Genomic DNA, 22,264 nt, shown 5'->3' with positions numbered 1-22,264 from the left:
ACCCTGTGGGACTCATGTGCTTGTAAGCTCAGGATGCAGACATGCAGAGGGATGACTACAAGCGGACACAGAGGCACTGCTGTCAACGTGCAGGGACACCCGAGGCCATCAGAGTTGGGACAGGCCTGGGTCAGTCCTCCCTGGAGCCTCCCAGCCCACACCTCCATTTCTGGCCCGGTCTGAGAGAGGACTGTGGCTCTTTGGGCAGCCTGGGAAGCTCATGCAGAACAGCTTCACAGTGCCACCAAGGGGATGCCCTTCACAGCAGCCGGACAACACAGGAGGGCAGCAAAGTTGGAAGATTTCCCACACTTCACAGGCTCCAGCTAAGTGCACATTCGGACGATGGTAGTCAGGTATTCCTTGCCTTGGCGAGGGACCCTGTGGCCCTCGGCAGTGCCAGACCAGAGGGCATGACACTGGCAGATGCCTGGAAGCCACTGCGGTCAAGAAAAATCACAAAAGCTGCCTAACTAGAGGTAGGTGAGCACCATGCTGGGCCAGAGACCCAGACCCCAGCACCACCTGCAAAGTGTGAGCTTGGACCCCTGGGTTAACAGGACCTGGTAAAGCATGTTTTGGGGCCACTGGAGAATCTCAGGACGGGTTGCCTACGGGACTGTCCAGCGGCTTCCCATCTTTGTGGCTGCGATAAGACAAGCTATGGGGGTGATGTGGGACTTTGGAAACCCCACCGTGTCCCACCAGACACAGGGACGTGAAAGTGGGGCAGCTCTGCTCAGTGCACACAGGACCAACTGTCCTGTGCTCAGCTCCTGGACCAGACATGTTCAGGGACATGGAGATGGGGGAGGTTGGCCAGGTCAGAGGCTGCATGGAGCTGGGGAGGCAGAGGGCTTGGCCGTGGTGGCTGCCAAAGCTTACTGGCGGGGTCTGTACAGGAGGGAGCCACAGGGCGTGGGCTGGAGTGGCTGTCAACAGGAACTGAGAAACACCCGCCAGGTGTGAGGGAGGGGGTAAGGCTGGCGGTGCCTATGAAGCCACAGGGAAGCACAGTAGCTGCCCTACCAGCCCCTCCATGCTGATGCCTGGTGACAGCCCATGTGTGCCCACCTGGCTGGGCCAGATCAGCCCTGCCTGGCTCGGGACCTGCCCTGGTGACATGGCACCTGTAAGCCTTGTCTCAGGGCCCCAGGGGAGGGCTGGCTTGGCTTGCACTTTCTCGTGGTGTGAACCACTGCTCCACGCAGTAGGCAGGCTCTCTGCCCCCCAACGCCCCCATCCCACCCCCACCAGGGCTGGCACTCTCCGGCCCAGACGTCACCTGCAAACCAAGACAAGATGAATGAGTACAAGGATGGGCAGCTGAGAGGTGGCTGGTGGCTAATGTCCCCTGGGCCCCTGCTTGTCTACTCCACTTGGACCACTGCAAACGAGTGGGGCCTGGTCAGGGCACAGACTGAATGCCAGATTCCTGGGAGACACCCTTCCCTCTGAGCTGGGAGATGGTGAGGGCAAGGGAGTCCCCTCCCCATGCACCTGTGTGTGATGTGCAGGTGCCCACAGCTGGTGTGTGAGCCATGGATGTGCACATCTGTGTGGTGCATCTGCTTAGAGGGAAACTTGTGGCTTTAAATATAGTAAGAAAAGGGTCTAAAATCTGTGACCTAAGTGTCCACTGAAGAAGGTAGAAGAGCAAAGTAAACCCAAAGTGAACAAAAAGAAATAGTAAAAATGAAAGCAGACATTAAAAAAAAAAAAGCAGAGACAGAAAATCACTACAATTTTGCAGTGCAAATGATTCATTAAGCAAAGTGATAACTCGGACGTGGGCAGGCCCATGGCAGGTGGTCCCACGGAGGGTGGTCCCACGGACAATAACACAGGACACAGTGCAAGCAACTGTATTTCGAGAAATCTGACAATTTAGATGAAACATTCACATTTTTGGGAAAAGTAAAACTTATGAAAACAGACACAAGATGAAATAGAAAAGCTGAATAAACCTTTTTCTATTAAGACATCCACACAAAGAAATCTAGTGTGAGGGAGATGCCCTGGTCCCTCTGACAATCAAAGGTAGGGACCTTTGGGGCATGGCAGCCTCACCCCACATGAGCCCTGTGGGGTCCCGGAGAGGTCCACGTGTCTACCAAAGGACTTGTTCAGAAAGCCAGGCAAGTCTGTCTCAGCGTAAGGACTGGGTGGTGACATCCTGTGTGACCTTTCAGGCAAGGTCACAGACGGTGACTGTGGGCATGCAAGTCGTCACCAGATGCACACTGGGCATCATGGTGCCAGGTTTAAGGACACTGCAGCGTCTGTGCGTGAGGAATGGGGCAAGATGGGCAGAATCTAACTATAGCCGGCCAGCTGCACCTGGGCGGTCACACCGTCCTCTACTGTTTTAAAGCTGTAGGGCTCCGGACAGGTGGCCGAGGCCTGAGAGAAGGCGTGGGCCCTTCCTGGGTCCTGCCCAGTCACCTCCCTCCCCTCATGCCCCCCCCATTAGACACACCTGGCTGCCTATACTCAGCTGGGAAGGGACACCAGCAGTGCAGGCCATATCCTCGTGGAGGGAGCTAACAGCTAGGGGTAAAGATGAGGAAGTGTAGTTTACAATTTACATTATGCGTCACTACAACCCTGAGGGGTATTATCTCAGTTTTAAGGAGGAGAAAACAGGTTGTGTATTTGACTTGACCACAATTTACATCGCTAGCAAGTGACAGAACCTGGGTGTGAACCCAGATTTTATGATTTACTCAACCCTACAGTAGCTACAAAGAGCTAAGGGTACAGACTGGGTGTTTAGGAGTAGGAATAAAGGTCTCTCCACCGCCTTCCCGGCTTCCAAGGACGTTTCCGTGCAGGGAGGCGCCCCTTCGAGGAATCCAGGCGTTCATCTTCAAGGTCCTGGTGTAGTTCACTGAGGGTGCCCGCCAAGGAGCGAGCGCTAGGGTCAGGGGCCTGACACACAGAAACTGCGTCCCGGTGGGCAAAGTTTTCGCAGTTCCTCTGTTCTGTGCTCAGTGGGTCTCGGGGCTGCCCAGCAACCCTCTGGGTCGCTCTGGGCGGTTTTGGCCCGGAGTTGCTTAATCTCCTCGCCTGCCGAATAAGCTCTTGCAGCCGGTTCTCCCGTGGTTTCGTTCCCTGCTTTTTGGGGGTCGAAAGTGAAAGGCGCTGTCTTCATTTTCGTTCTGTGGGAGCCCTGCCCTAGGGATCCCACCTCGCCTCGCTCTCCTGGGGACCAGAGCTTTGCCCCTCCCGGGTCCTACCCTAAGACGGTGTGCGCCCCTTCACCAGGCCTCCTCCAGCCCCTCCCGCCTGCCCGCCACCGTCGTTAGCCAGCCCTCTGAGGGGCGGGACGCGGGGGGGGCGGTGCTCTGGCGCCCGCCCCGCCCCTCGCCCTTCCCTTTCCGGCCTGATGGGCGCTAGCCTTAGGCGCGGAAGCCTTTCTAGCCACACGAGTCTCTATGGTAGAGTGGGCGGAGCTAGGGGGAAGATGGCGGCGGCCGCAGCTACCTCTGCACCGCAGGCTTCGGGGAGTCCTCGGCCCGCAGTGTGTTTGCTGGTGTTGGGAATGGCGGGATCTGGGAAAACCACCTTTGTTCAGGTGACGTACACGGCGCAGGTGTAGTCGGTGCTCGCGCGAGGTTGTCTGTGGCGGGCGGCAGGCCACGGAGATCGCGAGGGAGGTCTCTCTGGGGAGTTGGAAGGGACCGGCTCCTGGCTCTCGGGGACTTGCCCGCAACCTTGGTTCCTTCCTCCGCGAAGCCTTCTCGGAGCCTAGCCCGGATTAATCAAAGTTCTCTTCTGCTCACCCCCAGCGCATACTTGGTACGACTTATCACGTTGTACTGCTGTTTGGAATTAATTGCCAACTCCTGGAGAGGCTTGCAAGTAACTGGCGATTATTACAGGGCTAGCACACAAGGCTTTCGGTGTAGATTGCTAAAGAATTCTATCTTGAGCATTTGTCACGCTTCGGGCACGGGGTATACAGCGAAAGTGAGGTAGACAAGGTTCATGCTTTCATGGAGCTAATGTTATAGTGGGGGTGATAGGAAAAACCCCACACAAAACAAATAAGTGATCGAGAGTAGGGGAGAGAGACTCTGTTAGTTGAGCGATAAAGATAGCATTTCCTGGGAGTTGAATGTTGGGGCAGATGTTTTAGGGATATGTAGAGGGATATCTAAGTGCAGGGGTCTTCAAATATGGTCGGTAAAGGAATACTCTCTCTTGTCCCGTTATCATGCCCTCTTTGTCTCACTCCATCGCTCTCCCCATATCTCTGCAGAGGCTCACCGGGCACCTGCATAGCCAAGGCTCTCCACCTTATGTGATCAATCTGGACCCAGCTGTGCATGAAGTCCCCTTTCCTGCCAATATTGGTGAGTAAATTGTACCAAACTGTGTGAAGTGCCTCAGACAATGGGAAGCTTCCAGCCTGCCAGTCTTCAGTGCTTTTCATTTTTCACTTTTTTCAAGCTATCTTTGATTTCCTTTGGGTTTGCTAGAATCCCTAAACAGGCTTTTTCCTTATTCACATTATCTTTGTTTACTACTTTCCCTTTCCTAAATTTGTTTCCTTACCATTCACTGTTCTCTCTCCCCTTTTGCTTACCCTAGGATATCAGGCTATTGTCACTTGGGATAATGAAGTGACAGAAAGTCCTCTCAGTACCAGGCCATAAATCCTTCGAAGGCTCTGATACACAGACCTTTTAAACTTTAGTTTCTTTTCTCAGAGTTTAGAGTATAAGGGTTCCTGTGTGGTAGTTCACTTACTGATCCTTAGGAACCTTCTCCAAAGTTACATGAGACAATGTGTGTATATGTGTGTATATACATTGTTTTGGGGAGAGGTTTTCAGTTATCATTAGACTTTAAGAGGCATCTGCAACTATAAAAAAAGATTAAGAATGAATGTGACCCACTGTCATGATTCGTGATAGTATCTAGGCTTCCTGATTTCCAGGTTATCATTGTGTGCTAGTCCTCTTCCTCCTTGTCTCTTCTTAATCTGTTAAGCTGCTTGTACCCCACTAATTAAGGAAAATCATGTATTAAGAATCAGAGATCATTTTGAGAAGAGTTCCAGAAAAAAATTGCCCATATTCTCACTTAAAGTATAGAGTTCTGTCCATTGATAGGTGAATGGGTAAAGAAGATAGGGATCTATCTATATATCTACACATATAATGGACTATTACTCAGCTATAAAGAAGAATGAAATCTTAGACCTAGAGGGTATTAATGCTGAGTGAAATAAGTCAGAGGAAGAAGAGAAACACCGTATGATTTCACTTATATGTGAAATCTAAAAAAACAAAAAACAAGTAAACAAACAGAAACAGATTCATAGATAAGGAAACAAACTGCTACCAGAGAAGGGAGAGGTTGGGGATGGGCAAAATAGGTGAAGGGAATTAAGAGGTACAATTTCCAGTTATAAAATATATACGTTCATTATAGGTTTGTATGGTGACAAATCGTGGGGATCATTTTGTAATAAAAACATCAAGTCACTATGATATACACCTGAAATAATAGAGTATTATATGATAATTCAGTTTAAAAAATGGAATTCTGATAGTTGATGGGGTAGGTCTACAGTTTGGTGAGGTAGGTTTAGTTAGATATTACTGGATTGATTAACTGCTTTTTAAAAACCATGTCTGCATTATCTTTGTGATCAGTAGGCGATTAATAAGAAATAAACCCTTTTTTCTTGAGGTAGTGCCCTTTTTCTATGCATATGGTCACTGAAAATGTATTTTAAGTTGTATAAAACTTTTTTCCTTATGTCAAATCATTTCATCTCTGCCATAATTTGAAAACTCCTAGCCTAACATTCTTCGTGGGTTACTTGCAGTTACCCTTTGTAAGGAAGGACACCAGTGTGAAGCTGGGGAAATTAGTAGAAGATAATGCTGGCAAGAAAAACCTAAAAGGCTAGTTTCAGTTTCTTGCTTGTAGAAAAGGTACTTACAGGCTGCCTTTTGCCCTTCTGTTTTCATAGTTTTGCTTCTTTTCCTCTCACAACTCAGTGATCTTAGCTTAAATATTTAGAAAGCAGATTTGAAAAATAACTCAGATGCCAAGAGAGAAACTTTAATTTTTTCCTCAGAGAAAGGAGATGATGTGAGAGACCTGTTGACTTGGATGTCATAGATGAAGGGTCTCAAATTATATTGTTTCTTATTTACTGAATTCCAGTTAATTCTTTTTTTTCCCCTCAGATATTCGTGACACTGTGAAGTATAAAGAAGTAATGAAACAGTATCCTTTTCCACATCTACTTTGGTGTTGGCTCATCCCTGGCTAATTACTGTCTGTGTATGTTGTGGCTTTGAAAGAGTATTTTTGTATTACTTGTTAAATACACTAGCAAAAAGCATTTGATTACTTTAAACTTGTTTTATTGGGAGGATGGAAGATGAATGTAAAGAGAGGTATTTTAGGACTGAAAATATTATTTCAGCTTGTAATTTCAGTTTTCTTATCATCTTCCCAGACTGCAAATTCTAATTAGCACAGAGAATGAGTGGCTAGCTTGTGCCATGCCTGGGTCGTACAAGCTAGTATTTCCTTGGAAGACACACCCACTGGTCACTACCTCTTCAGACTGGGAAACTAAGAAATGAGTAGGTTTAGTAGGGTCATCTCTTAGTACATTGCTGTTTGAAAATGTGTACTTGCCCTATAGATGAATATAGGTAGGAAGACTAATTATGATCAGACTGCTTGATTAGTGAGGATCAGAACAGGGAATGTTACACAGATGATGTTAATGGGTAATGGCAGCAGGCTGTCACTGCCTAATGCATCTATTATGTATCGGTCACTTTAGTTTCTTGAGTTTGCCTGTCCATCCCTAGATGATAAATGAATGAGGAAGACCTTGATAATGAATGTCTTCTTATGAGGTTAAGATTGTGTGGTACATACATAATAGTTGAGGATTAGCTTGCCAGCATCCATTAATGGAACACTAATGTTATAATGCTCTTTGTGTGAATGATATACTAGCTGTGAACTTCATTATCTAATTTGATTTATAAGTAATTTATATCCTCAACTTAGTGTTTAGGTATGGACTTGGGCCCAATGGTGGCATAGTGACCTCACTCAATCTCTTTGCTACCAGATTTGATCAGGTATGTCTGTCTTTACTTACCTAGATATGATTGTATAAAAACGTGTGACTCTTGAATGCCTTCACTTGACCACATTGGAAAAGAAGAGCAATAAACCTGGATATAAATGTATAAAGCAAATAGACATTTTGGTAGACAGAGGGTAGGCTATGAGAGGATGATCAAAGTTGTGAGACATTGCACATTTACCATTTGCAACAGCTAGTAAAACAAAAATCCAAGAGACCTGGGTTCTTCCTATGTTTTATAATTGGCTTGCAGTGTTAAGAGGATGGAGTAGAGGGATCGGGAGTGAGATTGGCTAGCAGGCATGGAAAGGAAAGATATTGAGGCCTTTTACTTATGATAGATAGTTATCACATAGGTTTTTTGTATCACCTTCTACTTTGGTAAGCATATTTTGTAGTTATTAATTTTTAATCCTGATACCAGTCCATGAGACAGGTTACTAACGTTTTACTGAAGCACCAAGAGAGATGACCTGGCAGATCGTGCTCAGCTTCTCATCCTTGCACTCTGCTCCAGGCTGTTGCAGTGCTGCTGATGTGGCTCTTCCTTCTTCAGTTCACTGAGTCTGTTAGTGGATGTCCTAAGATTGAGAACATAGAGATTCAGTAGTTGATGGTGACTGGGAGGTGGGCCTTGTGATTTGTGTTGAAAAGGATCCTGTTGTAATTAGCATCTGTTCCTTTTAGGTGATGAAATTTATTGAGAAAGCCCAGAACATGTCTAAGTAAGTGATTTCAGTTTAACATCTTCTTATAACTCTGTATTTGGCACATTTCTAGGATTTCAATATGCCATCAAGCTCTGAAAGGGTGTAGATTGAGGTGAAACCACTGAAAATGAAAGGGCAAAAACAATCATTGGAATACTATATGCTATAACAGAGAAGACAAGTAATGATTCTATAGCATCTTACTACACTGATGGACAGTGACTGTAATGGGGTATGTGGAGGGGACTTGGTGGTGGGGGGAGTCTAGTAACCACAGTGTTGTTCATGTAATTGTACATTAATAATATAAAAAAAAAAGAATTCTATATGCTGTAGAACTAAGTTTAATAGACACCCACCCTCCATCACTTTGGTATATGCCCATGGTTTCTCAGGAGATACTTTGAGACTTTGTCCAAATTGAGTTGTCTGCCTGCCTTCTCTTGGGAAACTGTGTATTGGCATTGAAGTCTCTGAAACACCTTTTATTTTTAAAATCTCATGGTTTACCTGGAATAAGAATAAATAGGGCTCCTTATGAATAACTGAAACACCTTTCTAACTCTTGTTTAAATGAATATAATCATTTATATTTATCAATTTAAACTGCATCAAAATACAACATTTGTTTTTATTATAATTAACCACTGTAAACTGTTGTTAAGGTTTTAATAGGTCTGCTTTTTCAAATACAGTAAACTTGTTAAATTTTTAATAAATTTTCTTTTTACAAAAAGAATTCAGTATTTTTGTAAAAAAAGGGATATATATTAATTTTAAATAATTCAAGCCATACATAATACTTTAAAAATGAAACTATCACCATAATTGTCACTAGAAATAGCTATCATTATTATTACTGTCAGTGACTATCATTCTACTTTTTTCCATGCATATATACATAGAAAGATGGATGGATAAGGTGTTTTTACAGAAATGGGATCATACCAGATATAGTTAAAAAAAAATAGCTTTATTGAGATATAAATTCACATGCTGTAAAGTACAGTCTTTTAAAGTATACAGTTTAGTAATTTAGTAGTTTTTAGTGTATTTACAAACTTGTGCATTGATCACCAGTATCTAATTTCAGAACATTTCTTCATTCCAAAAAGAAATCCCATACTCACTGGGAGTCACTGTTTAGTCCCCCTTACCCCCAGCTCCTCATGGCTGCACCGTGTTATATTCCCATCAGCAGTGTAGGAGGCTTCTGGTTTCTGCTCATCCTCACCCGTACTTGTTATTGTCTTTGTTGTTGACCATAGCCATCACAGTGGATATGAAGAGAGATCACATTGTGGTTTTGATATGTTTCCTCAGTGATTAATGATGTTGAGCATCCTTTCATATTTTTATTGGCCATTGGTATATATTTGGAGAATGTCTATTTGAATTATTAGCTCATTTTTAGAAAGTTTTATTGAGACTAATTCGTATGCCATACAATTGAAGTTGACATATTGCCCATTTAAAGTGTATAATTCATTGGCTTTTAGTTCATTCACAGAATTGTGAACCATTACCACAGTTGTGGAGCATTTGATCACCTCAAGGAGAAACCCCGTATTCTTTGGCTATCACTCCCTATTCCTCCGTTACTCTTTTCTTCCTTTCCCTCCACCTTCCTCAACCCTACATCCAAGCAACAGGATGATTTCCCAGGAGATTTACATTCTGGGTTTGCTTGTCTCTAGTTTTTAATGCATTGTGTTTCTAAACTATCACAGTTTCTTCTGTGATCATTTTCAATAATATATGGACTCTGCTTCTGTCCATTAGCATGAATTTTGGGCATTGAACAAAGCCTGGGGAAATGTGGTATGCGTTTTAAGGGCAGCGGGAGGAACTTAGACTTGGCAGTGTGAGGAGGTTGTCCCAGTCTTAGATAACCAGATGTTTAGTGTTTTGTGTGATGGAATATCGTTCAGCATTACACAAGTGTAATATGTCTTTAACTGTCTTTCTTGACACAGATATGTCTTGATTGACACACCTGGACAGATTGAGGTGTTCACCTGGTCAGCTTCTGGGACAATCATCACTGAGGCCCTGGTAAGTACTCTAGGACTTGTTACTGAAAGTGACTAGAGAGCTACACTGGATAAGTATCTTTTCATTGCCTGGGGTCTTATATGGAAGGGAGTTATAGAAGCTCTCTGCACTTTTCTTAAAGAGGTTCTTCCTTGCTAAAGGAGTTTGGGGACAGTCGTGAGCACTCTTGGCTAAGGCTTTAATATTTTGTGGCTTTAGGCATCCTCATTTCCAACGATTGTCATTTATGTAATGGATACATCAAGAAGTACCAGCCCAGTGACCTTCATGTCCAATATGCTCTATGCTTGCAGGTAACTGATTATTGGGAGGCTTGGTATTGCTTCAAGGTATGAGGCCTCGTCTTCTCTTTTGTTTTTGAGCCCTGAGTGCTTCCACCTAGATTTTTGCTCATTCTGGTTTGCCACAGTATAGTGTTATTGGCAGGTTTGGGTAGGTGGGAAGGATTATTTCAAATGCTGGAGAGCAGATTGAAGCTTAATTGAAGCAAAGTCATGAGCACTTCTAGGGAAAAGATTCAATGAAGTTGAATGAATATTCATTGTAAAGTGGGTGGAAGTCAGAGGGGAGAAGAGGCATGTCTTACTGGCATTTTCTGCCAGCAATTTCTCATCTTCCTCCCTTGCTTGTTACAGAAATAGGTGGAATGTGAATATGAACCTTCTTGATAGTTGCTCCCAGTTGAATGAAACCCAAATCTAAATAGAAGACAGCCCTCTGGTCTAAATGCTCCTTTTCTGCGTTACGATAGGTATAGTGAAGTTTTAACATGAGAAATTATGAATAAAAAGATTTATCCATAATTCTAAAATGCACAGGTTTGCCCAAAGAGAGGACATTAAGAGAGGAAGGACATGCCTCCCTGGGGTATGTTAGTGCATTAGACCTAGGAACAAGGCAGACTATTAGAATAGCTGAGATAATTTGATTTAGGGGGTACACAAACACCATCATCATTTCTCCCTTCTGATACGATGAGGGATGTTGCTTCTTGTTAGATGCAAGAAATCCTAGTTCAGATAGAAATCTGATGACTGACAGCATTTTTTCATTTTTATGTTAATTACTCAAAATAATTATTTAGTAAAAACAATCAAATAACACACACACAAACAGGATCATTATCAAAGCATTATTAGTCCAAGAAAGAGAGAGTATGTATGTGTGATTGGCTTGATGGTGGCAGTGGTTTTCCTCATGGGAGAGAACATGCAAGAGCTGTGTTAGAATGGATGCCTCTGGTTAGGGTCTGAACCTGTTCTCTGTTTACTCAGTTCCAGCAGGCTCACACCAGGTAAGCAAGAGCCTTAGGGCTTTTACTAATAATGTCTTGATGTTTGATTTTCAGCATCTTGTATAAAACCAAGCTTCCTTTCATTGTGGTCATGAACAAAGTAAGTGGAGCCTTCCTTTTTTGATTCATTATTTCTTTTTATCAGAACCTTGTGTTATTGGCAGGTTTGGGTAGGTGGGAAGGATTTTATTTCAGATGCTGCAGAGCAGATTGAAGCTTAATTGAAGCAAAGTCATGAGCACTTCTAGGCAAAAGATTCAATGAAATTGAATGAATATTCATCACTGAGTCTCATCCAAAGTTCTTTTAGGCTACATGGAGTAGTGCCTCAACTATAGCATGTAGGCTATCCCTCAGCATTGGGACTGTAAGTCAGGGAAGGACTGCTAGTCTCTTGGAAGTGGCAATTAAACAAAAACAAGACTTCCCTGTTGTTGGTTGATGGCTAGAATGCAAGAGACTACTTGACTTCAGAGGCTGGATGTACTGCATCCACCTTGGCTGCGATCACTTGGCAATTGGTAGCAAAGGGTCTGCTTCAACCAAGAGAATGTGTATCTTCATTTAATTATTTACACAACAGTTTTGCTCTTTGTGGCTTGTTGCAGTGGGGAGGAAGTGAGGAAAGCAGAAAAAATATATATGATTTGCTCTCTGCAGTCACCACTTTGTCAAAAATTTTTTTGTTGTTCTTGTTTGATGTCTTAACTCATCTCTGGTTGACTTCTCTCTGGTATAGACTGACATCATTGATCACAGCTTTGCAGTGGAATGGATGCAAGATTTTGAGGCTTTCCAAGATGCCTTGAATCAGGAGACTACATATGTCAGTAACCTGACTCGTTCAATGAGCCTGGTTTTAGATGAGTTTTACAGCTCACTTAGGGTAAATTTTCTCTTCTGCTCATATTGACAGTCTCTCTAGATAACCTTTTAATTCGTAGGGCTGGCTTTGAACTTATCTTAGAAAAGAAATTCATTACCTTCTGAAAAGTAACTACTGAAGTATTACTTTTTAAAAACTGGAAGTTTGAAAGATAAATGAGATAAAGACCCTACCCTCAGGCTGTGGTCTAGTTAGAAGAGAAGGCTACACACAGAATTGAAACATATATTGTGGTAAGTACCTTAAGAAAGATTGGAAGTTGGGCCTGTTGGTGAGGGGACAGATCACTTTTGAAAGAAGGGATTTTGGAGAATAGAGCATTAAAGGTATGCTTCGAAGGAAGGGTGAGATTTGTAGAGCAAAAGTGGGTGGGTATGGGTGGTAGGGTGAATGGTAATTGCCCAAATAAAGGTATTGGGAAACTAATTTTTGTAGAGAACAGTCATTTGATTTGATAGAGACTAAATAAAAAGTCTACTATTAGCTTAGTTGTTATCTTTTCAGTTCTCTATTTCCACAGACCTGCTTCCGTGACTTTTGAGTAGGCCTGCTGTTTTGTTTTACTTTAGCTTCACTCTTTGCCAGAGACTTGTGGAAATGTCTAAACTTTTTGTGTGTGAAGATCGTATGATGTTTGAACAAGATAATATACACACCAATTAAAAATACTCAGTTTCCTCTGTGGCATTAATGTTCTTGGCAGGTGGTGGGTGTGTCTGCTGTTCTGGGTACAGGCTTAGATGAACTCTTTGTGCAAGTCACCAGTGCTGCAGAAGAATATGAGAGGTGAGGATAAAGGAAAATCCTACTGATGACATTCTTAGTGACCCACCATTCTGCAGTTTTGCCAGGCAGAGCATTTTGGTTTTCGCAGTGTATGTACTGTAGTTGCCATACATGTATGTACTGGATCTGACACACTTGGGTAAAAAGTGTTTAAAAAAAAAACAAAAACCAGTAGAAAATCTCCACTATACTGAGTAACTAAGAGCAGGAGTCATCAGACTTTTTTTGTAAAAAGCTGTATAGTAAATATTTTAGGCTTTGTGGCCCATACGATCTCTGTTGCAACTGCTCAACTCTCTGTCATTGTAGAGCACAAACACCCATAGACCATCTGTAGATGGATTGGGTGTGGCTCTGTTCCAGTAAAACTTTATTTGCAAAAATAAGCAGCAGGCTGTATTTGGCATGTTTGCCACATTGGTTGTTCCTTGATTAAGAATGTAGATGTTATCAGAAAAGCATGGGTTGGATTTGTTTCCTTTACTTAATAAATGAGTGACCTTAGCAAGTTTTTATCATTTGTGAGATCAGGATAATAGCATTTATTGCTAAGGTTGCTGTAAGGGGGGTTGCTTGAGAAAAATGTGTTTGAAGCACCTCGTGCAATTGCTGACACACAGTAAGCACACTGTCTAGTAAAATGCTTGTAACTGTTGTCATGGTTAGTAGTAGAATTCCATTTTCCTAAACGGAAGTAGAATCAGAGCACCTATCTCCTTTCCTGCTCCTTTGGCTTCATACTTAGCAAGATCCCAACAACAGTATGGTTTTCAGACACATTATTTTGATTTTGTTTCATCAGGCAAGGGGTTTTTTGGTGAGTGTTATCAAAACAAAAAGGATAGATTCTTTCCTGTATCCTTTCATTGTGGCCCATGTAAACCACATAATTATATATTGGGCTTCCTGAGCCCATCAGGCCTAGTTGGTTTGACTCATCTCAGGTATTCATCCAAATGAATGAAGAGTGTATCTGTCATGGTCCCAGAGTCCATCTTTCCAGCCCAGCCAGCAGGCTGTCTTTTGTCTCTTGGCTGATTGCAGGGTGGGGCAGGCATCCATAGAGCTAGCATCTCAGTGACTGAGACTTGATACAGCTGATGTTCAGTGAAATAAGATGTTCTGTTATTGTCACAGTCCTAGGAAAATAGAAGTGATGTGAGGGCAGGTAGGACAGATACTAAGCAAAGGAATTTTTAGAAAGTGTTTCTCTTTCCAGAGAGTATCGTCCTGAATATGAACGTCTGAAGAAATCACTGGTAAGAGACGAGGTTGTGTTATTTTAAGGCTACTAAATACAACTCAGACCATGTACTGCCTCCTGACATAAATGCTTTTGTTTTGACTATCAAAACAAAAATGTATCTCTTAGATATTTGCTATTTTAAAATTGTAAATTTGTGTGAATGTTGTCTGGAATCAGGCCCCTTGACTATTTTTCTTCTCTTAATTTGAATTTTTAAAAATCAGTTTTTCCTGTTAATATATGTTAAACCCATCTTGCACCCTACTCTAAGTTCCACTTAAAGACTGCTTGTAGAATTTTGTTTTAACAACAGAGAGGCGGGTCACAAGTTATTCCTAATGATGAGGTGGCCTGCCGCTCTCAGTGCACTGCTCCTCATCACTGAGCCTACTTGCTATGTGTACTTGAAGGTTCTTTTGATATGCTTTTTGTGTCTAGTTTCTGAAACCTCTTAATTCAGTGTGCAGAGCCCTTCAGTCTGAACTTCTGCTAATCTGGGCCCACTCTTCTAGGTGTTTCTGTCTTGATACCAGCCATTCCCTATCTGCCTCAATGTCTAAGTAACCTCTAGTATTTCTGTATAATTGGTCATCATCTGTTAGAAGTCTGGCCTCTGACTTGAGGCTACTTTTTTAATATGATATTTTCCTTTTTATGTACAGGCCAGTGCACAGAGCCAGCAGCAGAAAGAACAACTGGAACGCCTTCAGAAAGATATGGGTTCTGTAGCCTTGGGCACAGGGACTGCTGCAGGTATGGGAGGGTCTTAGTGTTAGGAACTAAAAGGAGGCTCCCCTTATTTTCTGTCAGCAGGAAGATACTTAGATTTAAGAGAAAGCATTAGAGAGAGAGAAAGAGTAAGAGAGAGAAGTGTGTTGTACCACATTTACTTTATCCGTATTTATATTTCTATGTATATATACACACACATAAGAATATAATTTTTATGTATACTATATATATAATTAGAAAGGCAATCCCCTGGAAGTTGTATAAACTATACTTCTTTGGGTTCTTCCTCTTTAGGTAATTTTTACTTTACTTTGTTATTTTTTAAAATACTTTTTACTTCCTCCATTTTTTTAAACTTAATTTTGACCTAATTTCAGATTAACAGAAAAGTTGCATGACTAGTATAAGAATTACAATATGCCTTTTAACCAGATTCCCAAAATGTTAACATCATATCACATTTACCTTATTCTTTCTCTGATGTTCTCATATATATGTATGGCTTTATATAAATATATATATTTAGAAATATAAAATATTCATATGGTATATATTCTGTTTTTTCTGAATCATTTAAGAGTAAGTTGCAGACATGATGCTCCTTTACCTTAAATACTTCAGTGCATATTTCCTAAAAACAAGGATATTATTTTATATAGCCTAATTATAGTTATCAAAAATTAGGAAATTAACATTGACACATTACAGTTATCTAATGTAGAGTCCTTACTTAGATGTAGCTATTTGCCTTCTATAGCAGGAGAAAAATCTTGGCTCTCCCATTGCATTTAGTTGTCATGTCTCTTATTCTCCTTTAAACTGGAATGTTCCTTAGTCTTTCTTTCTATTTCATGACATGGTTGACAAGTGTACAGAACATTTTATAGAATTTTCCTCACGATTTGATTCAGGTATCTCATTTTTGGCAGAACTTTACAGATAAAGTTGTGTTTTTTCCATTCATAATATCAGGAGGCACATGGTGGTCATTTGTCTCATTACTGGTGATATTTTGATGACTTAAAAAGATGTCTTCTGGGTTTTTTCATTGTAAAGTTATTTTTCACTTCATAATAAGTATTTTGTGGGGTGATGCTTTGAGACTATATGAATATCCTTTGAATTTTTAAATGTTTACCCACCAATTTTAATATCCATTATTATAATAGGGACAGTGTCCATTGTCCCATGATATATGTTGCAAATATTTTCTCCCTGTTTGTGAATTTTTTTTTTTTTTGACTTTGTTCATGGTATTTGCCATGCAGAAGTTTTTGTTTTCTTTTGAGGTAGTCAAATTTATCTCCTCTTTTATTACAGCTGGGTTTTGAGTCATAGTTGGGAATCTGTTGCATATACTTACATTAAAGAGCAATTCACTTGTGTTTCACTGTAGTACTTGTATGGTTTCCTTTTCTACGTTTAGATCCCTGATCCTTTAGAGTTTATTGCCAGGTATGGTGTGAGGTATAGGTCTATGTTACCTTTCTCATAAATAGTTTTACTGTTCCTTTGCCTCACTGATCTGAGGTGTTACCTGTATCATGTACTAAAGTTCCATGTGTACTTGACTCTATGTCTGAACTTCCTGTTTTATTCTTCTGGACCATTACGTGCTTGTACCATGCTGTTAAAATAATGTAGAGCCTTTATTATATGTTCTAATGTGTGCTACACCTAATGTCCCTCATACTTTTCCTTTTTAGTGTTTCCCTGGATTTTCTTACATGTATATTTTCTCACATGAACTTTACTATCAACTTACTTAGCTTGCTAAGAAAGCTTTTTGGTGTTTTTAATTGGGGTTATGTTATGTTCATTAATTTAGGGAGAACTGACAACTCTATGTAGAGTCTTCCTAAACAAGGACAAGAACGTGCATTTATTTGTCAAGTCTGCTTTTGTGTCTTTCAGGTCTTTATGCATGTGGGTTTTGCGTTTTTCTTGTTAAATTCATTCCAGTTATTTTAGTGTTGAAAATGGGATTATTGAGAACCATTATATTTTCTAACTGGTTATGTTTGTGTATATGAAGGCTTTTAATTTGTTTGTATTAGTCTTTTTATCCTGTCATTTCACTGGAATTTTTAATTACGTTAACTTTGTTATTGATACTTAGGGGTTTCTAGGCTGCTGCTTTTATTTGAATATACACATCCCTACCCAGACATGCTTATTAATGGACTGGCTTTTAAAGGAGTGAAGTTCTGTTCATGAAAGCTATTTCTGTACATTTAGTAGAAAACAGCAAAGCCACTTGGAGACGGAGATGCCAGAAACTGGCTGGGTTTACCTGTTGAGTGTACTTGCCCCTGCCATCCTTTTCGCACACCCCAGCAACATAAATTTCTGTGTGCTGTGGTCCTTTGGAATCCCTTATGAATATGTGAAGTGGCAAATGTAAAATCTGCCACAAAGGGTCTTCTGTACTCAGATAACTGTTAAAGGTTGGGAGAGTTTAAATTCTTTGAGAAAAATCATAGTTGTATAATTTTTAGTTGGGCGCAGAGGGAAGCATGACTGTCAGCACACCATGTCATCCTCTTTTGGAGTGACTGGCCCCTTGAGATTTGTGCCCCTTGAAGTTGCTGCTTTTGACCACCCTTATTCCCCCGCTGAGCTCTCTCAGACCCCTTAGGCTCCTGAAGAGAGTGGTCATGTCCTTTGGCTTTTAGGTTTTCATTAGAGCCCAAGCCTGACAGGCTGAATCCCTTGCCCTGGAATTACTAGATTAGACTTTTTCCTGATAATTGGAGCTCAGCCCTTATTCAGGGGATTTACCTTTGTTAGTATATTCGATTTTCCATTTTATCCCCCTCCCGCTTTTTCTTGTGTAATACACTGGCTCCTCTACTCACTAGGATTTCACCCTCTATTCTCTTCAGACCCTCTCTGAACTTAAGTTTCCACCCAGAATTTTCTTTAGCAGTCCACATCTTTACCCTGACACATCAGTGTACTGGATCTGCTCAAATGTCTTCGGCCTTCGTAGGAAAAACAGCCTCTTCCAAGCTGTGAGCTGCCAGAAATGAATGATGTTAGTACCAAGACAAGCTACTTGAGAATTCTTTTCCTCAGCTTAAAAATTGGGTCTTTTGGGTTATTGGGATCATGAAAGCACTTTGTGAACTATACTACTGTAAAAATGTTAAGTGGTATTAATAAAACATTTAGAAGAGGTAAGATTCTGCATTTATTTTATGACCACTTTTATACTGCCAGTTTATAATAATAATTACTTATTGATTCAAATCACCTCTTTGAGGAAGCATACTTCATGACGTGCTACTGATAGGTGTTTTCTCTGTAGAAACCTTATCTCCTATGCGGGACCCCTCTGATTTGATCCTGTCTCGGGGAACCTTGGATGAAGAGGATGAGGAAGCAGATAGTGATACTGATGATATTGATCACAGAGGTGAGAGGTGGCTGAGGTGGCTCATGAAATGGAATCGCTGCTTATCCTTGCACTGTTGGCTTAGCAGCTTCTTGCTGCTGAGAGAAGACCTTAAGCATGCAGCCAATGAGACGGGAGAGAAGAGACAGTCACAGATACAGCACCAGAAAAGGGTTCTTTTGAGAGTTCCTGGCCTTCCTACTGAACGGTTAACAATGAGCTGATTGCAGGCATTTTATTAGTTTTGTGTCTTCTAACCTCAATTCAATTTGAGGAGTGCCAGGACTTGTTTGTAATCATTGTTTTAAGAATATATAAGGAGTGCTCTGCAGACCAAAACCAGCCAGAAGGGGCTGTAACATGGAGGATAGAACACCTCTGGAAACCCAAAAGGGTTCCACTTGGCATAGTTTTATGAACTGTGAACAGAATCTATTTCTTGAAACACTGCTTTTAGGCCCAAGCTGTGAGCAAGAACAAACCTCTCTTTACTTGCCTGCTGGATGCTAACATGTAAACTGCCTCATATAGTCAGATTTATTGAGGTATAATTTACAAACAGTAAAACCTACTTTTATGAGTTCTAGTAAATATGTGCAGTTTTGTAATCATCATAATCAAGATACAGAACACTTCCATCACCCCCAAAAGCTCCTTGTTTTTATTCAGTTCCCTTCCTGCACACCTAATTTCTGGCAATCACTAATGTGATTTCTGTATCTCTAATTTTGCCTTTTCTAGAATGTTGTATAATTGGATTCAGAGTATTTAGATTTTTGTGTTTGACATTTATAGTCAGTGTAATATGCTTTTATGATCCATCCATGTTGTTGCATGGATCAATAGTATGTTTATTACTGAGTAATACTCCATTATGTGGATGTTCACAATTTGTTTATTCATTTACTAGCTGACATTTGGGCTTCCAGATTTTAGCTGTTATAAATAAAGCTGCTATAATGGTTTGTAAATAGATCTTTATGTGGACATGTTTTCATTTCTCTTGGTTAAAAATACCTAGGAGTGAGACCTCATTGTAGTTACTTTGAGGGATGTATTCTCCCCACTTACAGTTGAAAGAAATAGTATATTTTGGGCAGTGAGATAATTGAAGCATGCTTCTGAGAGATACTTCCTTATTGGGAGAAGTGAACACTTTCTTAGAAATAGAGTATCATTTCTGATAGATGGGTGACAGCAGCTCTAATCTACCTAATTGGAGAGTTAAAAAGAATTGACCTTTTTCCATTGCAGTTACAGAGGAAAGCCATGAAGAGCCAGCATTCCAGAATTTTATGCAAGAATCTATGTCACAGTACTGGAAGAGAAACAACAAGTAGTTTCAAGAAGTCAAAAATTTTGGAACCCTATCCTGACCTCGGATTGGGGGCTACTATAAAGGACAATTTTCTTCCGGGTAGCAGAATTTCTCTTTCTGGGGAAATTTGACTCAGATGAAGCCAGGGATAGAAGACCTTTGGACCCAGCGAGTAGATGCCAACTTTGTTTTTGGATGCTGGTATCCCTTCAAGCTTAAAACTTCAAGTTTTATTATTTGTACTTTTGCTGCTGATGGATGGAACAGAGAACGTACTTACCATTCACTTCAAATCTCTGTTATTAGGCTGGATCTGTACTGTCTGCTCTCCCAGCATCTGGGTTTCCCTCCTTTTAGCAGAAAGGGAGAGAGGAAGTAAGAGCTTGTCCAGAGTGGCAGTGGAGTCTTCTTGGCAACCAGTCAACGTTGGTGTGATAGCAGAGTCGGTAGCTCACTGATAGGACCAGGTTCATTGAAGAAGGTGAGCAAAACGTATGGTTAATGAATAAGAATCCTGCTTTGGATGGTGACTTAAAGAGTTTTTAATTGCAACTTTGTTGTAAGCCTGTCATAATTTCTACTAAGAAAATTACACAGGTGTAAATAGGTTCACTTCTGTTTAGTAGAAAGATTAAAACCACATGTCCAAACTGGTTTCAGTAAGAAGGTGATGTTTACTAAAGTTTCTCATGTACATACCTTGTAAGGAGGTTTAGAACTGGGCCCTTGTCTTGCCAATGGGTTTCAGCCTTGGACAAGTTCACTATGAATTTCAGTGAGACCAAAGAAATGATAGTAGAACGTTCTTGGGGTGAAAGGGTTTTACCCAACTTGATTTCCATGGTGGCAGGTCAGTCACTAGAATCCCATCTACTCAGAGCAAGTCTGTATGAAGCAAGCTGGTCTCTGCCTCTGGGCCTCTCTACCCCCACAGCTGTCTCAGTCTCTGTCCTCGGCGCTGCCACCACTCCAGTCTTGTCTCTGCTCTCCTGCAGCCTTGCAGCCATGCCACCATGTTGCCCAGAGCACTGGGAAGAGCTCTTTATATAGAGTCAATAACAACGTATTGCCGCATGTGTGTAGTGAGCCGCTAGCTGACCAGGGCCAGGTGAGAATCCTGGCCACAGGAACCTTCACTTTATCCACAGCCCTTTTTGTATTGTACTTTGAACTTAACACAAAGTATCCTTGGTGGCTTACTCAGAGGCCCTGGATTTGGGGCAGGTGCACAGTCCATACATTACAGCCATGGTAATGGTTTGCCGTACCTCCACGTTCTTCACAGTATCTTAAAAACAGTACATTTCTCAAAGAATTTTATCCCTGCCTAAACTATGTTACAGTTCAGTAGGAATCAGGACCCGAAGCAACAGATCACCTGGAAAATTGCTAAACAGGACACTCAAGAGCTAATCAGAAACTAGGAATCAGGCCCAGCAATGTTTTAATAAGCCCTTTAGGAGATTCTGATAGAGGCTAAACTTGAGAACTGCTCTAACTCAAAGCCTGTTGACAGTTCTAGGTGAGGTGAATCTCAGGCATCCTCAGCACAGCCTGCTTTATCAGAGTACCCTCATCTTGATCGTCTGGTGCCTATTCTCCAATTTAAGCATTCTAAAAATAAAAGTATTTTACCATGAGGTATTAATTTCAACATTCTGTAACTATTGTTCTAAAAATTTGACCCTGTTCCAGAGGAAACCATTTGCAAAGCTAAAGTCCGAACATGCTGGGTTTTTCCCCTCAGTGCCTTCAAGTACTTCTTCCACAAAGACAGCTTATCTGGCCTGCCCTGTAAGCTCCATAACGGCAGGGACAAAGTCTTACTCATCTTTGTATTCTTTGCACAGGACTAGCACATAGTAGGTAATCAGTAAATGTTTGCTAACTGAATGAATTAAATACCAGATAGCTGGCTATTTATGGAAACTGACTGCCTGATGTCTACTTTCATAAAAATGGCAAAATGAAGCTAAGCCTGGAACAGGAAAGGTTTAGATAAGTTTGGTAAAGATGTACAATTAGCACATTTAGAAACAATCTGGTAACAGTTTAAGTTGTTACCTCATTTTATTGCTATTGCATTTGTATTTTTTATGCCTAAGACATTTAAGGCACTCAGTAATGTACTAATTAAAGCTGTACCTTGACTTCTGGTCTCTAGTAAAGGAATATAAATTTCACAAGACTTATGTTTTGCACCCAAAACCAAACTTGAGCAGTATTTAACATGCTGGCCTCCATTATCAAGGCATAAGGCTCACATTTGCTAAATTACTCCTAATTGTTCCACTGTGACATCATTTGCCTAGTAAATATTGATTGAGACTATCAGATGCCAAGCAGGACAACTACTGTGTTGGGTAACAAGCAGTAGAGTTGCTGAGGATCTGACAGCGAAATAGAAAGGTGTGTATTGTTATCCTTTTAGAGGTGGCCCATCCGGAAGCACAATATGCAGATGTAGACAGAACTCGGGCAAAGGACTGGACCACTGTCCTCTGATGGCCGAATAGATGCAGTAAAGGAAATAAGCACAAGTCTGTCTGTGGACAGGTTCTGTTTGTTTCATTTACAAAGGGGAAAATGAGAAATTTAAAAAATGGACATGGTGGAAGTATTTAAAAAATCTGAGTGGAAATAAGGAAAAAATAAAAAGGATGAGGATAGATGGAATGATCTATGGAAGAAGAAAATATGCAGAT

At 41.3% G+C, this 22,264-nt stretch overlaps 1 protein-coding gene across 5 annotated transcripts; it reads left to right on the top strand.

Moving 5' to 3' along the window:
• The first annotated feature begins 3,425 nt into the window (after positions 1-3,425).
• On the top strand, positions 3,426-21,199 carry GPN1 (GPN-loop GTPase 1). Of its 5 annotated transcripts, none has more exons than XM_036903555.2 (14): positions 3,427-3,577; positions 4,265-4,358; positions 6,210-6,249; positions 7,061-7,127; positions 7,823-7,860; positions 9,822-9,900; positions 10,099-10,193; positions 11,249-11,294; positions 11,934-12,080; positions 12,784-12,866; positions 14,086-14,125; positions 14,775-14,865; positions 18,155-18,262; positions 19,496-21,199. In XM_036903555.2, the coding sequence occupies exons 1-14, from the start codon at positions 3,467-3,469 to the stop codon at positions 19,579-19,581; spliced, it is 1,125 nt and encodes a 374-aa protein (XP_036759450.1). In that variant the 5' UTR covers positions 3,427-3,466; the 3' UTR covers positions 19,582-21,199. The 5 variants fall into 5 exon arrangements, with proteins under 5 accessions (XP_057353303.1, XP_036759450.1, XP_036759452.1 ...); XM_036903559.2 differs by lacking the exon at positions 3,427-3,577 and adding an exon at positions 3,601-3,801; XM_057497320.1 differs by lacking the exon at positions 19,496-21,199 and having other exon boundaries at positions 3,426-3,577; positions 15,222-18,239.
• The last annotated feature ends 1,065 nt before the right edge of the window (positions 21,200-22,264 follow it).

This window comes from Manis pentadactyla, chromosome 2, assembly GCF_030020395.1.
Source record: "Manis pentadactyla isolate mManPen7 chromosome 2, mManPen7.hap1, whole genome shotgun sequence".
NCBI classification, from domain to species: domain Eukaryota; kingdom Metazoa; phylum Chordata; class Mammalia; order Pholidota; family Manidae; genus Manis; species Manis pentadactyla.
The sequence above is the reverse complement of the archived record's forward strand: the minus strand, read 5'-3'. Positions and strand labels throughout refer to the sequence as shown.

Coding starts and splice junctions, on each gene's coding strand:
- GPN1 (XM_036903555.2), top strand. CDS start 3,467: ATGGCGGCGGCCGCAGCTACCTCTGCACCGCAGGCTTCGGGGAGTCCT. Junction 3,578..4,264: donor GGAAAACCACCTTTGTTCAG/GTGACGTACACG, acceptor ATATCTCTGCAG/AGGCTCACCGGGCACCTGCA. Junction 11,295..11,933: donor TCATTGTGGTCATGAACAAA/GTAAGTGGAGCC, acceptor TCTCTGGTATAG/ACTGACATCATTGATCACAG.